Source organism: Pagrus pagrus (assembly GCF_965226575.1).
Source record: "Pagrus pagrus genome assembly, chromosome: 3".
Lineage (NCBI taxonomy): Eukaryota > Metazoa > Chordata > Actinopteri > Spariformes > Sparidae > Pagrus > Pagrus pagrus.
The window spans coordinates 13,435,229-13,451,423 of NC_140187.1; the positions used below are offsets into that span (position 1 = coordinate 13,435,229).

The 16,195-nt window shown below is 39.1% G+C and overlaps 1 protein-coding gene across 2 annotated transcripts in view; it reads left to right on the forward strand.

Moving 5' to 3' along the window:
• iars1 (isoleucyl-tRNA synthetase 1) overlaps nt 1-16,195 on the forward strand; it is a 56,379-nt gene that overhangs the window by 36,291 nt on the left and 3,893 nt on the right. For both annotated transcript variants that reach the window (XM_084349714.1, XM_084349715.1), the window contains exons 24-31: nt 1,767-1,869; nt 2,370-2,453; nt 6,176-6,350; nt 9,220-9,332; nt 12,013-12,108; nt 14,778-14,954; nt 15,228-15,348; nt 15,552-15,677. In XM_084349714.1, coding sequence (XP_084205840.1) covers nt 1,767-1,869; nt 2,370-2,453; nt 6,176-6,350; nt 9,220-9,332; nt 12,013-12,108; nt 14,778-14,954; nt 15,228-15,348; nt 15,552-15,677 — 995 coding nt within the window. The remainder of the gene's footprint in view (nt 1-1,766; nt 1,870-2,369; nt 2,454-6,175; nt 6,351-9,219; nt 9,333-12,012; nt 12,109-14,777; nt 14,955-15,227; nt 15,349-15,551; nt 15,678-16,195) is intronic.

The window sequence follows — 16,195 nt, forward strand, 5'->3', positions numbered from 1 at the left end:
ATGCAATCTCCACAGCGGTACAAAGTCAGCTCCAACCAACAACCAGGTTCAAGACATTGAAATCCTTGTGCACCGCCTCCCTCAAGTTCACTGTTTCTTCCCTACAATCAGCCTAACTCTGTTTTTTACGGGCGAAACAGTCAGTGCCTTCTATAGAAAGTGACAGGAGTTTGTGGAGAGGTCTAGAAAAAACCCACTCAGAACTGCATGGGGCCTGTTTTTACTGTCAGCCCTGCAAATGGATGTTGCTCGCAGAATATGATCATTTCATTCCCTTCAGTTCAATTACTTCAGAAAGTGAAATGTGTGCCTTGGTGGCTGATCAGTTTTGAAATGCCTGGAAGGAATTTCTAATAGCCCAAACTCAATTGCATCATCTTTAACTATTAAAAAGTTCTGACATGATTAAATATCCATTTGATTTAGCAAAAGGAAAATAGTTTGTGTAATGGTTCATATAATTTCCCCATGTCACTTAGACAGCACTCAGTGCTGCTGCTTTATTAGCCGCTTGTCCTTCCTGCTGCCGAATGGGACTACTTCACCCCCCTCCCAAAGGTCAGCCACCAATCAGGCAGAGGGAACAGCTGCTCCTCAATCAGCTCATTAAATGATTGGCTGTCCCCGGCGTCCTCTCCTCTCTCATTTTACTCCACTGTTGTGTGCACACACACAGAGAAGCACACCGCAGGAGTAAATGAACAAGCACTGTGCACGTACACACAGACAGTCTATGTTCCTGCAGACAGTTGGGGCTAATATAACTATTATGCATGATTATCAGTGGCTGTGCAGCTCTAATTTGGATTCATAGGTGGAAGTCTTCGTGTTCCTTATTAGTGGATGTTCCTGAGTTAAACTCTGCCGCTGATGGCTCTGAACTCTATCTTTATTTAGATGTGTGTGCTACTAACCTTGTCACGCTCTAGTATTCATTTTCCTCAGTAGAATAGCAATTTGAATTTCAAACCCACCATTAACCAGAAAATGACGAATACTGCCTTGGAGTTATTGCAGGAATGCACCGCTGTCCCCTAACTGTGACCTCAGTCGGACAGAATTTTACATAACATGTAATGATTCTACTAAGAATATAAGATGGGTTGTTTTGAAAGATGTTCCTCTCATCTCTCTACATCCCCTTATTATAAGACAGCAGCAGGCTTAGGTGGCACCCATTCAGATAGAGGAGTCCCAGATAAAAGCTTAAATGCCCAGTTCTCTCCTTTATGACCCCAACTGCTGAGTAAAGAGGTTATTCAAATGTTCATATCATCTGTAGACGGTATAATAAGAGGACGAAGCATCAGGCACTGAATAGAGGCGGAAGTGCCTTAATCCTGCATTCTTTCTAATGGCGAGCAGAGGATGACTCCACTGGTTTCTTATTATAATATATAAGCTTATGAGAAAATTACCCTACTTCCGACTTGATTTATTCAATCAGTAAACAGTTTCCTAAAGAGTTTATTATCTCAATTGCCAGTTTCAAGTCTTCTTCAGTAAAGGTTGATGTTCATTTAGTAAAATATGGTCCCATTTAGAGTAAAATAGCTTGTGCTGGACAAGACACTTTCATCCTCCAACAAAACCAAGATGGCGATGGCCATTATGCCAAATTCAAGGCTTTCAAAACATTTGTCCACAAACAAATCACAGTTGCTCCATCCACTAATTATTATCCAGTCTATGATACAATGACCTTGTGAGTCTTATAATGATGTGTTGAGGCTTACATTTTCTCTATCCGTGTTTCTGTTTTTCAGGGAGAGTGTGATTGACAAGCGCATTGAGAGCGCCGTCTCTCAGATGCAGTCTGTGATCGAGCTCGGCAGAGTGATCAGAGACAGGAAGACCCTGCCCGTCAAGGTGAATCATCAACTCTACCCAATCCATTCAACCCCTCCAGTGTCTGAGGGTGTAGTGATTTAAAACTCTAGGAAACAGGCAATTAATCGGCTAGTAATGGCTTATACCTGTTGTAGCCACGTCAGACGGTTAAGAAACAAGACATTTTTGTTGATGTGTCATTTAAAAACAGTTGTCCGCCAGAAAGCAGTATAAAGTTTATTTAACAACTGAAAAAGGTCCAGTACTTACCTTGCTCAACTCATGACAGGATCCATAGCAAAAATGTTTTGCTTGTGCATTTTTTGTAAAAAAGATGAATACAGGTGAATATGTGCATATTCATATTTTTTACAGATTTACATTTGTTCGTAATCTAATCAAATGTTTGTATGTCGCACATATAATTTATCTCATATTAGGGCAGTAGTTGTAGTATAGCGTAGTTATGGTTGTTATGTTAATTTTGTGTTTTTGGTACTGGAGCTATTGACCGAGTGTAATGTTGGTGTGTGTTTCAGTACCCACTGAAGGAGGTGGTAGTTATTCATCAGGATCAGGAGGCTCTGAAAGACATCCAGTCCCTGCAGAAATACATCCTGGAAGTAAGTAAACAGTTGTTTGTATCAGTGTTCTGTTTCATGGCAGGTGTGTTGTCTTCTTGTCTTTCCTATAAGTGTTTTGTGTGTGTTTGCTGTGCTGTGATTAGCTCTATTACATTTACAATGTGTTGACACTACAGAGGAGATGTACAACAGCAGAAGTACATCTCAGCACGCTTTAGCTGTAATTAAAATTTGTGTGCCTGGTTAATTTGAAAAGAGGGAGGTGCAGACGCCTCTGAAAATGATTTCACATTTGATCTACTCCAATTGCCACACACACAAAGAGTGTAGAGTACAACCACGAGCAGTATGTTTTGTTTTGGGTTTTTTTCTCTCAAGCATATGTGAACATTATTTTACAGTTAATCTGTTTGTGTACTTCAAAGTCACAGTATCATTATATTTTCAGCTCCTCTAGCTCTTGTTCTGGCTCTTTTTAAGTTTAACTTTCCAGGTGTGTTCAACATTTTCTTTGCTCGTGTACTGGAAAGTGAAGATTAATTGCAGAAGTTAGTTGGGTACATTCAGATGGAAATATGGCTACTCAGACATGAGACAGACTAATTGTCATAGCCTTTTAGTGCAGGGAGCCATTAACCTGACATTATCCCTTTGTCTTTGGGTTTGATTTTCCACCAACAAAGCTCGAAAAGTCAATACTGTTGCGCAAAGATGACTCAGATAACCCCACGAGTGCCTTAAAATAAGAATGTCTCAACCTAGGAGTGTTGCTGCTTTTATTCCCAATAAAGCCACGCTAAAATACCTCCCGTCCCAAGCTGAGAAGTGACTGATGCATCATAGATGGAAAATTAATTCCGACTCGTGTTCCCATATGATGCTGAGCAGGAAAAATTGACAGAACATTTACAGCTTATGGTTCTCATGTGAAAAGGGCTTCTGTGCAACTTTCTGTCGGATCCTGCAAGCTTCATCTTGGCTCGGTCTGCTTTTTATCTCTCGCTGTTTCCTTTCTGGTGGGGAGACATTTAACCTTTCCAACTTGTAGCTTCCCTCCAGTGAAGAAGGGTCATTTGAGCAGAATTAAAGGTCCTGCAGCCAAGGGAAGATGTTGATGTGGTGTAGTTTCAATTGAGCAGTGCATTTGAAAGTTGGGTAGATTAATTCTGGATTCACCTTTTCACTGTTGCTTTGACTTTGATTCCTTTTGTTATTATTCTATAACTTTCTATTTTATTGGTTATTCTCTGTAAATACAATTCTATAAGCGCTGTTGTCCCAGGACCGCGCCTTCTTTAAACCTCTCTACAATGACTGTTCAGTATTGCTGTTGTCGACTGGCTCATAGACTGTTTGATTTCATGGCTGACTTTCTCTCTGAGTGAATTACATTTTTTTAATCAACCCTCTACAGCACATGTCTGGAGTAATGAAGTGACTCCTACAGAAAGTAACAAAGCATTCAGCTTAGCCCTCTGAATTGCCTTTTCTGATGTATAGTGTAGTGGATACTATTGGTACCAGTTAGGGCTGAGCAATATACTGTATCGATATGATATTGTTACTGTGATATTACACTATATATTGTCTTAGATTTTGGAAATTGTGATATTGTTGTCTTTTAATGGTTTTAAAGGCTGTGTTACAGTACAGTGATATAATTTTCTGAATTTACCACTCTTTTAATTATTCTAATAGTCATTATATCCAGATTACTGATGATTAATTATCAAAAGTCTCACTCAAAAAGCACTAATTGTCATCCCTACAATATTGTTGCAAGATCAATATTGAGCCAAATTATTGTGATTTGTCAGCCAGTCCTAGCATTCATGCAAGTAAATGAAATTAAAAAAATAAATCAAGATATATATATATATATATGTTGTGTACCCTGATACGGTCTAAGGTTATTGTGATACTATTTTAAGGACATATTTCCCAGTGCTAGAACCAGTACTACAAGGTTTAGTGCATTTTCTTTAGTACATTTTTTTTTAAATAGACAGAAAAAACGATTGTTTAACAATATTGCCTTCTTACAAAATAACTACAATTTTCAATATGTATACAGGAACAGCCTTTAATTTTAGACTGTCTGGTCAAATTTGTCAACACAACGAGCACCAGGAGGCATCAGTGCACATCTGTATTGAGTACGGATGAACGATATGGATTTATTTCAGCTGATACCATTAACTGATAATTACCTGTTTCTCAGTGCTGATACAGATGAGATAACTGATAATGTCATATTTTTGTATTTGAATAAACTCTTTTATTTGAAAGACTTTTCCACCCCTCACTGAACTGCGGATCATGTTGCAAATTACAATTGTGTTCTTACTCTGTAAATTATGAAAACATCCACTCTTCTTCTTCTTCTTCTTCTTCTTCACTAACCTTCAAGGTGCAAACTGTATTGAAGGTGGTAAAAACTGCACTTGTCAAGTCAATGAAAACAATTTGGCTTCATATTATCAGATCTATTAATCGACTAGAATTTCACCCATACCGATAAATAGCTGCTGTAATTTAATCGATCCGATATATATCGTGCATCCCCGTCATTTGCCTTCACAAAGTGTTTAAAGGGGTGCTGATTAGATCTTCATTGTCTATTTCTTGAGGCAAATCATGAATTTAACAAATTCTCTTCACGCTCGGAGGGAAAAGAGTCGATACAAAATGGAATTGACTGTTGATTGTCACTGGCCATTTAGGTTTGCGCTTTGCTTGGCTGACAAGCTTGTTGGTGCCTAGTCTGTATGCAGAGATAGATGCTCAGTGGCTCTGAAAAATTGCCACTTTATAAGGCATGACACAAACACACACAGCTATACATGCCCTCAGGATGAAAGAGTTTCTTTTTATGCAGTCTTGCAGTGATTCAGTCCGATTTTCAACCAACAAGCTCGGCTCAAAACAGAAGTTCCATCTATTTTCAACCGCACGCTGCCCTTAAGTTTATCACTCAGCCCACTACAGTAGCTCATCTGTGCTCTCTGTCAGCAAGTCAACTGTGCTCGAAGTCAGTCTCAGTCAACTTTTCAGCGTGATTGACTGAAAGAAGCCGTGCGTGGCAGGCCAGGGTTAGTGTCAGTGTGGCTAAATATAGTATCTCTATTGCTTCAGCAGATACGACTGGATCACGGATTTCTCTCTCCATTTAGATTGAAGAATGAAACGTATTGAAAGGCAGAAATATTGACTGAACAGGCTCACTGACTCACTTACTGGTTGATTTCATGGCTGGCTTAATCTTTGAGTGAATGATTCTCTGTAATCAATTATTGATTAGCTCTTGGCAGCACATGCCCGGGGTATTCAAAGTTTTTACTTCGTATGTTAAATTGAATTTAGTTTTCTATAAAGTTCAGTTTGCAATTTAAGTGTGCTTGGTGTGTTTTAGTTTTTAGTTTCGTTTATGGCATAATCTTTAGTATTTTTCGAAGGCGTTATTGTAACTTATTCTTCCATCTCAAGTCTTATATAATGCACTTGGTTGGGCTGGACATATGCTGGGTTCAGGATGAGCTTGGTAAAGGTTAAACTGAACAAACCTTATAATTAGAATTTTATATGTAATTAAATTTCACTTGTTAGTTTTGCAATCCATATTACAATTTCATTGTACACATTTTTGTGTACGTTTTTATGTTTCATATTTTCATATTTCATAGCACAGCGCAACTTCAAGACAGTAACTTTACCTTTTCTAAGACATAGTGTGTTTTTTTGGTTTTCTTTTCATCCTCCAGGAGCTGAACGTGCGACAGTTGACGCTGTCAACAGACAAGGACAAGTACGGCATCCGTCTGAGAGCCGAGCCAGACCACATGGTGCTGGGCAAGAGACTAAAGGGAGCCTTCAAAGCTGTCACTGCTTCTATCAAGGAGCTCACTAGCGAACAGCTAGAAGCCTTCCAGAAGACAGGTATCTGTGTGTGTGTGTGTCTGTGTGTCTGTGTGTGTGTGTGTGTGTGTGTGTGTGTGTGTGTGTGTGTGTGTGTGTGTGTGTGTGTGTGTGTGTGTGTGTGTGTGTGTGTCTGTGTGTGTGTGTGTGTGTCTGTGTGTGTGTCTGTGTGTGTGTGTGTCTGTAAAAAGGCAGAAAATCTTTGAACTCGTAACTTAGAAATCACACTGGAGCATCAAAGGAGCTAAGACTTACTAGCAGTGTAACATCAGCAGCCAGATGAAGTTAATTAGTTTGCATTTGCACATGACAAAGTTTACGCAAATTACATCTTAAAATTATTATTATATACTTCTGTTCTCTATACAAGTAATGACACACACCAAAGATCAATAATTAATGGTGCTCTTTACCAAGTGATTGGTAAAGAGCAGTAGGTTAGTGTTAGAATTGTGTGCCAAAATGCTGCAAATTGTGTTTAAATCATATTTATTTCACCAAAACCTCAACTATGAGTCGATGCAGTGAAGTCGGGCAAATACAGACAGCCAGTTTATCCTCAGAAGGCAAACCCCTAACCCTTCTGAAACTATAATCAGAGCTCGAGTACGGATCAAAGCAGTGCAAGGTATCTTGTCTCTCCAATTATAGAAAGACGAGGAGAGCCCCCAGAGTCTCTGGGGAAGAAGGCAGTGGAGGTCAGCTGGGCTGTGGGAACTTAACATTTCCAATCACTTGGATGTTTGAAGTCTAGCCAATTGGAAGGGAAAAACGGAGGATGAGTGATGGAAAGGAAGAGATAGACATGGTGGAGGATGGTGGAAAAATGATGCAGAGAGGAAACACACAGATGAAAACGTGTACAGCAAAACATTTCATTGACTTATGATGACAGGTGAGGTGTTTGAGTGTACAAAACCCATTTTTAAAGGCATAATATGGAACATTTCTCCATTAAAATGTCTAAAAACAACTAGACCAAATTATATAGTTTGTTGAGTTGTGTACCTACATTATCCCAAATGTTTCCAACAATGTTTAAACCCGGAAAAATCTGGAATTTAATCCAAGGTACAGTGCATTTCATTCGGTCGCCTGTCGTTTTAACTTCAGAGGGAACGTCAACATGCAAGTTTATGTAGTTTTATGCCAGGTGATTGGATATTTCCCCAGGAAAATCATGGATTAAGTGTCCATTTTCAGTGAAATTGTAATTCAATTTGAACTTGGACCATATAAGGCTATAAGATGTGGAGCCATAATGTTTTCCAGCTCAAAGGGGCAGTTACAGGTCATGTGCAGGGCTTATTTTTGATTTTTAAAAAGGGCTAGCAGGCAGTTAGATTAGCTGAGCACAAAGACTGGTTGCAGGGGAAAACAGCTACTGTAGCCTGGCTTTGTCAAAGGTTAACATAATCAGAATGGACTGAACAAAGGTGGATTAACTAAACAAAATAAACATTTAACATCATTACTGTCTGTGAAGCTAACAGCTCACCTTCAGTTGAGGGTCTGCTTTTAACCTCTTGAGCAATTTCTTGCTCTGAATGCTCTGAGTAAAATAAAACCTTGTTCCAATTTAGACTATAAGGGTGGCAATTTGGCCAGAAACTGATTGTGTGTTCGTGGCCGGTGGTTGTATTACTCATTATTCCTTACCTGTACCTTTGATCCCATGGTTTTAAAGAGGGTGGAAGAAAAGGTGGAACGGAGCAGAGAAGCAGGGAGGGACACAGGAAATCAAAGCATGGAAATCTAGGATTAGAGCGAATCGGAGTGACTGTTTCACCCGGCCTCTGGGTGTGGAGAAGTGAAGAGGAGAGGAGAAACATGGTCATGGTTTTTAGTCAGAACATAGACGTGGGTAATTGCTGCCACTGGCAAGATGAAGATATAAACCTGAGTAGATTGGGTTCGCTTTACTGTTTTAAAAGCTCAGATCTCCTGTGGTTGTGGCCAGCAAGACTGCAACATGCAAGCAAATACCAGTGTAGACCCCAGCTAATTCAACACAAAGCTTCAGCCTGCATGTGAATTAAGAGGGCAATTTATTCAGTAGGATTGGGTATAATTGAAACCTTTTCAAGAATCCTTCTCAAGAGATGAACACTGCCAAATAAAGACTGATTTCACACAATCTGTCTGCAATTTGTTCACATTTAATTAGGAGAATAGTGGGACACTAATTGTTTATCACATTTTCGCTAGTCTGTAGCCAGCATTGATTTAATCATCTATCATTCTCAAATGCATCAACACATTTTCTTCCTCTGTTAAAGGATCCATTTTCTGTTATCTTCCTATTAGCGAGAATTAAGCATTCATTTAGATTTTTACAAGAAAACATTTAAACATCATTGTGTTGAATTGTCTATTTGGATTACGTTATTGTTATTATCTGGTTTTATCACTATGTATGGATGTGGGTGATCTGACTGAAATGTTACCACTTCAAAGCGGCTTAAACATTTTCAGTCGACATCAAACTGACCAGAAACCGGAACGTTCTTCATGATTGGCTCTTTACGCCCTGCTACATAATTCTGGCCGACATTATTCTTATCCCGCCCCGAGAGGAAAATCTTTACTTGTGGTAGCTAACTTTTTTTTAATGAGCGTGTTTTAAGTATGGTTTGACTCATTTTCATGCCCCCCGGTGAATTGTGCTACGACTATATAATTTATTGCCGTTCATAAATGTGGTCTGATGGTGCTGAGTCACGGTAGGGTTCCTTGGTGTGAGTTCTGTATGATCAGCATATTTACTTAATTGTCCATTTCTTTTCCATGAAATGATGAATGTAGTGTGCTGCCGTATAATGATGTTCATTTTTAGGTTCAGTGCCATAACTGTGGGTTTGAACATATTTGTGTTGTGGTTCAATCTAAGGATCCATCACGGTGGACGGCCACGAGCTTCATGAAGAGGACCTGAGGCTGATGTACACCTTTGACCAGAGTTCTGGCTCCGCTGCACAGTATGAAGCACACTCTGATGCACAGGTAGGCTTGAAATTGAAACCTATCATTTTGGCATTTGATACCTTTACAAGCAAATTGAACAAACTTAAGGAATAAAAGCATTGAAAATGGATTGTTTTTTAGTGGACAAACAGCGACCTGTTCAAACTAAGGAATAAGATGTACAGTTGTTTAACAGCATGGGGGGGGGGGGGGGGGGGGGGGGGCTCCTTGTCACAGGACTACCGTCAGCCAGCTTTAAAATAGATGTGTCTCGGTCAATGAAAAAACGATTATTTTGATTATTGATTCATCTGTTGATATCGGTGTTTTCCAAAGCTCAAGATGATGTCCGCCAATGTCTTCTTTTGTCCACAACACAAAGATATTTAGTGTGCTGTCCTATAAGAGTGAAGAAACCAGAAAATATTCACATTTAAGAAGCTGGAATCAGAATTTGTTACCTTCTTTTTCTGATAAAATTACTCACAGCAATTAATCAATTATCAAAGTAGTTGGCAATAGTTGACAAGTAATTGATGAATAGATATTCGTGGCAGCTCTGGGAAATGTAGTTTCTGTTTGAGTGCTCATATTGTAACAGAAAAAGGCAGGGGTCTAAAACTGGCCATCAGAAATTAGTTGTAGTTGATGTGCATTTTATGTTGAAATGCCAAGAGACTTTAAAAATGTCCTTTTATTTCAGCAATAGTTCAACATATTGAAAATAGACTTATTTGCGTTGTTGCTGAGAGTCAGATGAAGAGATGGATATCACTTTGGTGTTTGTTTGGAAATATGAAGCTACCGCTAGCAGCACGTTAGCTTAGCACAAAGACTGAAAGCAGGGAGAAACTAGCCTGGCTCTTCCCAAAGGTAACAAAACCTGCCAACCAGCACCTCTAAAGCTCAATAAATAACAAAGACCTATATTTGGAGTATTTTCATGACCACAAGATTGCCAACTAACCATCGAAGTCTTCAGGAAGTAACTGCACCAAGCCAAGAAATAGTCCAGTTCCCTTGCCATGCTAAGATAATCATCACCTGGATGTGGCTTCGTATATACTGTAGAGTACAGACACGAGGCTGGTAACTCTCAACTAGGGGTGCATTGATTATTAATTTTACAATTGATTATCTGACTGTTATGTCAGGGTTAGTTCTTTTAGTTGATATGCTTTATTGTCGTAACCCTTAAATATTTATGTCTTAAACTTGCTGCACATATGATTATGTATTTTATTTTATTTTTTTAGTATGTGAAATTATGGGATTTTATTACACAGCAGATTATGAATGACTTGCAAATTTACCTTTCCATCCATCCATTCCTTAAAAGTAAAATTTCCACTTGCTAACCCACATGAAAAGGTATAGAAATACCGACCAACAAGCTCTCCTCTACTACCTCGCTCTCCTTACTAACTGTTGTTGTGTAGATTGAGCTACAAAGTGTAATATAACCGGAATCTAAAAGAAAATAATGCTTCTCTGCTCCTGCGCCAGGCTGCCATATACTGTAAATGTGTCTTTACTGTGAGTGTGATGTATGAAATCATTTCACGGCCAAGTGGAAACCAGCATGTATGCGTTTCCCACAGGCCCACTCTAATCAGTGCTCCTCCAACCGTATACACACCACACGGCTGCACCTTAATACCAGTTTACTGAGCTGGCTTTTTAATTCTCTTTTACTCTCGCTCGCTCCCACCAACCCTCTCTCGTTTCTCTCTCTCTCTCTCTCCCTCTCTCTCTCTCTCTCTCTCATGTATACCGCTTCTCTGTTTTGCTTTGTGTACTTTTCCCTGTCACCCTGTCATCTCTTTCCCTCCTTCTTCCCATGGTAAAGTGTTCATGGCTGGCAGCAGCTCAGCCTTACACAACACAACATGACACTCATTTTACTTTAGTGGCTCACACAGACGACAATATTGTCATTATTGCCACTTGGTTGGTTGTTTTCTTTTTCTTTAATCTTTACATTATACATTTACGGCTTTTTTGCTGAAAGGTCGTTCTCGCTGTCTCTGGATTTTACTCTGCCTTCTCAGTTGTACAGCCTGTAGCTGAAGCAGTGTTGTTACTCAGCCTACAGTAAATAAACGATATCAGAAGATGAACACGACCTTAATGTCTTCATGTCATGTGAAATTCTGTCACTCTGCTATTAATCTATCAAATGCATGTTGCTTGAAATGTTGGCTGGTGTGTACATAACTACAGTAAATTACTATCTGGACAAACTTCTGTATGCAATAATTTTTTTCTCACAATGGTGAAGGCGTAACTTCCCTACTCAGCCTCTGATTGAGACTTGATGTCCTGATTAAAATAAGATAAATTATTATATTAATTAAGATTATTTTTAATGTTTTTAAGGAATAGTTAGTGCTTCATTGTCAAGAATCCATACATATGACATTTAAACATTTCATACAAAAGATAACACACATTATTTATGAAAATTAGCTAATGAAAAGCTTATTTATGTATCCCAAAATCTTGCAAATCCACAGTTTTTTACAATCTGTGCTGCATAAGACACTATCCTTACACACAGTTTAAATAAGAAAAATCTCCCTGTATGTAAATAAACTGTCTTTATTGTCAAAATTAGCTGAAAACAACTTCAGTCTCTGGTAACGTCTCAACAGTTCAGTGATCACTTCAACATGTGTCTCAACTTTCCTGTTGTCCTCTGGGTCTGTTGTCCTTCTAGGTGCTGGTGCTGCTGGATGTCTCACCGGACCAGTCCATGCTGGATGAAGGCGTTGCCCGAGAGGTCATCAACCGCATTCAGAAACTGCGCAAGAAGGTGGGGCAGTTTGAAAACAAGAGTGACACATAACACACCGCTAGTGAATTTTACAATCCAGTGTCTAATGAATACAATGTGACATATTTTAAATGCTGCGCCAATACATGTAATCAGGGCTGCTGTGTCGAGGTCAGCAAAATATGCCGCTGAGGCAGTTTGCGGAGTTGTACTGTACGACAAAATGCCATTCAGTGAGTAATGACAGTGAAGCAGGGAAGAGGAAATGTATGAGAAGCATTTAGAAACATGGCGCGTTAGGACGTGAAGAATCATCCTCCCCTGGCAGAGTTGTTAGAAATACAAAACAAATCCACTCAAAACCACCACCCTTCCTCCTCATTTATTTTGATCATTATAGTACAGCTAAAAGTTCACTATTAAGCAAAAATTGTAAATGTATTGATTAAAGGATAAGTTCACCCAAAAATGAAAATTCTGTCATAATCTACTCACCCCCACGCTGATGGAAAGTCGGGTGAAGTTTCATAGTCCACAAAACATTTCTGGAGCTTCACAGCAAATGTTCTACCCGTTATATATACTTAATGCATTAGAAGAAAAATGTAATTAATGCAACGAGAAATAAATGGGAAATATTGCATAAGTCAATAGAGAATGAATAAATGACTGAATGCATGTCATCATCAAAACAAAGGATAATTAAAGAGTTTGAAAATAAAATGAGCTAGTAAAGGATAACAAGAGTAAAATCAATTAGGTTTCATTTAATTTAAGTTAATAAGTATAAAGTCTAAAGCTTATATAACTATTTACACTCCAAAAATATTATTACTTTATTATACAGGCTTGATTTACTACAATTTTTCATTTTTGGGACAAAATTTTAAATTGATGACTTCATTTCGCTCTCTAGGGAACCCGAGAGACATATTACACAATATACTGCCATCAAACTATTAATTGATTAGTTGATTGTGACAATAATCATTAGTTGCAGCCTGATGATGTACACCAAGAGTAGAAAATTAGCTGTATATTTTTTGTTACATTTCCCTCCCTTTGATCGCCCCGTCCTTTCCCCTTCCTCTTTATGTCCCATGCTAATTTTGTCAGGGCAGTTTTGAAATCTTTCCACTGCAGCGTCACAGTTAGAAGTTTCTCCATCATAAGGCAGGCTTAATGGAAGCTTAATTACAGTCTGGCCCCTTTCAGATTCTAATGTTGGAGCTTTGAAGTGGTCTGGGGAGTAAAGACGGATTAGCCAACAGCCCCTTGTTTTCACAAGCAACAAACAGTTTTTTCCGTCCCCCTATAGCAGTGGTGTGCACTGGCTCCCGGCCAGGCTAAATTCCTCCAGTTATTTCAAACTGAGATCTGTTAGGAATTTTCCACCCTGGGGATGGGAATTAATTTTTAACAATTCTTCTGACATGTTTGGTAGTAGTTTGTGGGTGTGCATGTGTGTTTTTATCCGTGTTTGCGTAGGTGTTTGTGTTTTGTGTGTGAGCGTACAGAGGGTTGAGAAACAGGGGTCAGCATTTCCTTTTATTTGTTTGTTTTATTGGACTGCTCACAAACTGGAGATCTCTGTAGCTATATCTGATATGTTCTCACACACACTCTCACACACACACACACACACACACACACACACACACACACACACACACACACACACACACTCACACACACACTCTCACACACACACACACACACACACACTGTACCAGCACCTTCAGGGTAGGGTCAGTACCTTGACTTGGCAGGAAAAGCCTATAAACCTTCCTCCATTGATTGACTGCTTCTCTGTATCTAGCTAACGTTATTCCTCTGCCCTTGAGCCACATACTGCAATTGGAGTGTGTATGTGTACTACACAGTCGATATATGTGTGTGCGGCTGTGCACACTGCAGATTAGGATGAGATCAATGTATTTGAATGTGTCAAGGTTAGAGGAAGCTGGCAGCACACAGTGCCAAAATAGATGGGCTTTCATCCAATAAAAAACCTCCCCTTGTTCCCTCCTGCCTTTATTTGTTCCTATACTGTCTGTTTTCTGCTTTTTTAATCCCAGCCTTCTCGTCTTTTGTCCGCCCTTCCATTTTGTTGTTCCACTCCCCATTACATCATTTTTTCAGTTAATATTTTTTTCCAGACTTCATTTTCTTATTGAGAAGAAGAAAACTTTGAAGGAAAAAGCTTAACTTGTGATACTTTGTGTTCTTTGCAATCGTTTATTTGAATCAGATAACAGGTTATCCTAAACCAAATTGCAGATTATTACATGTATGTTGTTTAAAGAGCTATTGAAGCCGTACTTTTAGCATATTTACTCACTTATGGTCACTCACAGTAGTTTCTGGTGTCCTTAAAGGTGAACTCTGTAGTTTTGGTTAAGACATTTTCATCAGAAGAGAAAGATCTTTATCGACCTTTCTAGCTTCAAACAGTGTTCTGAGGACCTTATTTTCCTCTGAGAACAGCTTATTTTTTCAGTTGTGGTAAAAATAAATATTTATGAGTTTGTATTTTTACCTCATTAATATTGTAAATATAAAAATTCTGAGTTTGAATTTCTTCTCCAAAACTACATAGTGCCCCTTTAAGCACTTCTGATACTGCAGAAACTTTCTGAAAATGCTCCACATGGTTTTCATTTACATACTAAAACCCACTTCCTATCTCTCATTCCCATGTCTCACAGGGCCATTTGGTGCCATCAGATGAGATAACTGTGCACTACCGCTGCCAGCCAGAGGGGGAGTACTTGGACTCTGTGATCCAGGCTCACAATGACTTTATCCTGGCTACCACCAAGGCTCCACTGTTGCCCTTCCCTGTCCCCAAGACTGCCAGTGTCATCATAGAAGAAAAGACTCAGGTATGAAAGGACACCTGAGGGCAAGCAGGGTTATTGGCTGCTGTAGTTTAACAGACAGATTGTTGTGTATCACAGCCTTTCAACATTTATGAAACATGCAGCTAACAGACAATGTGAGTTATCGGTTATCAGTCACATTTCGTTCAGTGATTCCCATGTTACTTCTACATGCTCTCTGAATGTATTAGTGGTTTGGTACAGTGTTAACTTTAAAGGACCATTCAGTAAAGAACAAAAAAAGTCTAACCCGTGTTTCTCTTTCCTTTGTTGCAGCTGAAGGGCTCAGACTTGGAGTTAACCATAATAAAAGGATCTTCAGCCCCTCGTGCTCCCCTAAATGGACCAGCTTGCTCCTATGTGAACGTCAGGGTGAAGGTCAACAACAAGGAACAAGGTAGCACATGGGAAGACCAAAAATGAAGCCTGTTTTTCCTGCCAGAAAAGATCTAATAAGAATATGTTGAGCTGTTAAACTGTCAATAGAAGTTGCTTTGGGTTATTTTAGAAGTTGTCAGTCTGCTGTTTGCCGAGATAATAGGATCTGTACCACGCCTGCTGACTACATTATTAATACTGTTTAACTTGTTTCTTCTCCAGAGGGGGTGGTGCTGTTGGAGAACCCTAAAGGGGATAACAGACTAGACCTGGACAAGCTGAAGAGAGTGAGCAGCAGCATCTTTGGAACCAATAACACCCAGCTCAGATTCTTCAATGGCGGGACTGGTGAGAACTGGTTTTGGCCCCTTAGAGAGACATAAATGTAGCTCTCTCATATCTTCTCAACGACTCTCGGTTACAATAACAATATCTGCCATTTCATAGCCCACGAGGGGCTTTTGGTGATTCTATAACTACCTACTAGCTTATATAAGGACAACGTAGTTTACTTTTACTGTTTCTTGCAGCACTATGGAGCCCCTTAACTGACAAAACTGAACTGAATAGAATAAGATAATACTGTTGGTTCAATAATTAGTGTCTTAAATGAATATAAAGTTTTATGATTTTCTTTTATCACCAGTCGGTTAATAGATATGAATGTTTTACATAAAAAACATGAGGGTTCAATTATCTTAATTTCCTGTTTATCTTCAATTATCACCTTTCTTGGCACACAATAATGTTAATTATATTATAATAATATTTCTAATTGCTCTAATGCCTGTATAGTAATGACACGTAAATGTGTATATGTGTACCTGGACTGTGTGGCTCGCTAGTTTTAGCTGAACACACTGCTA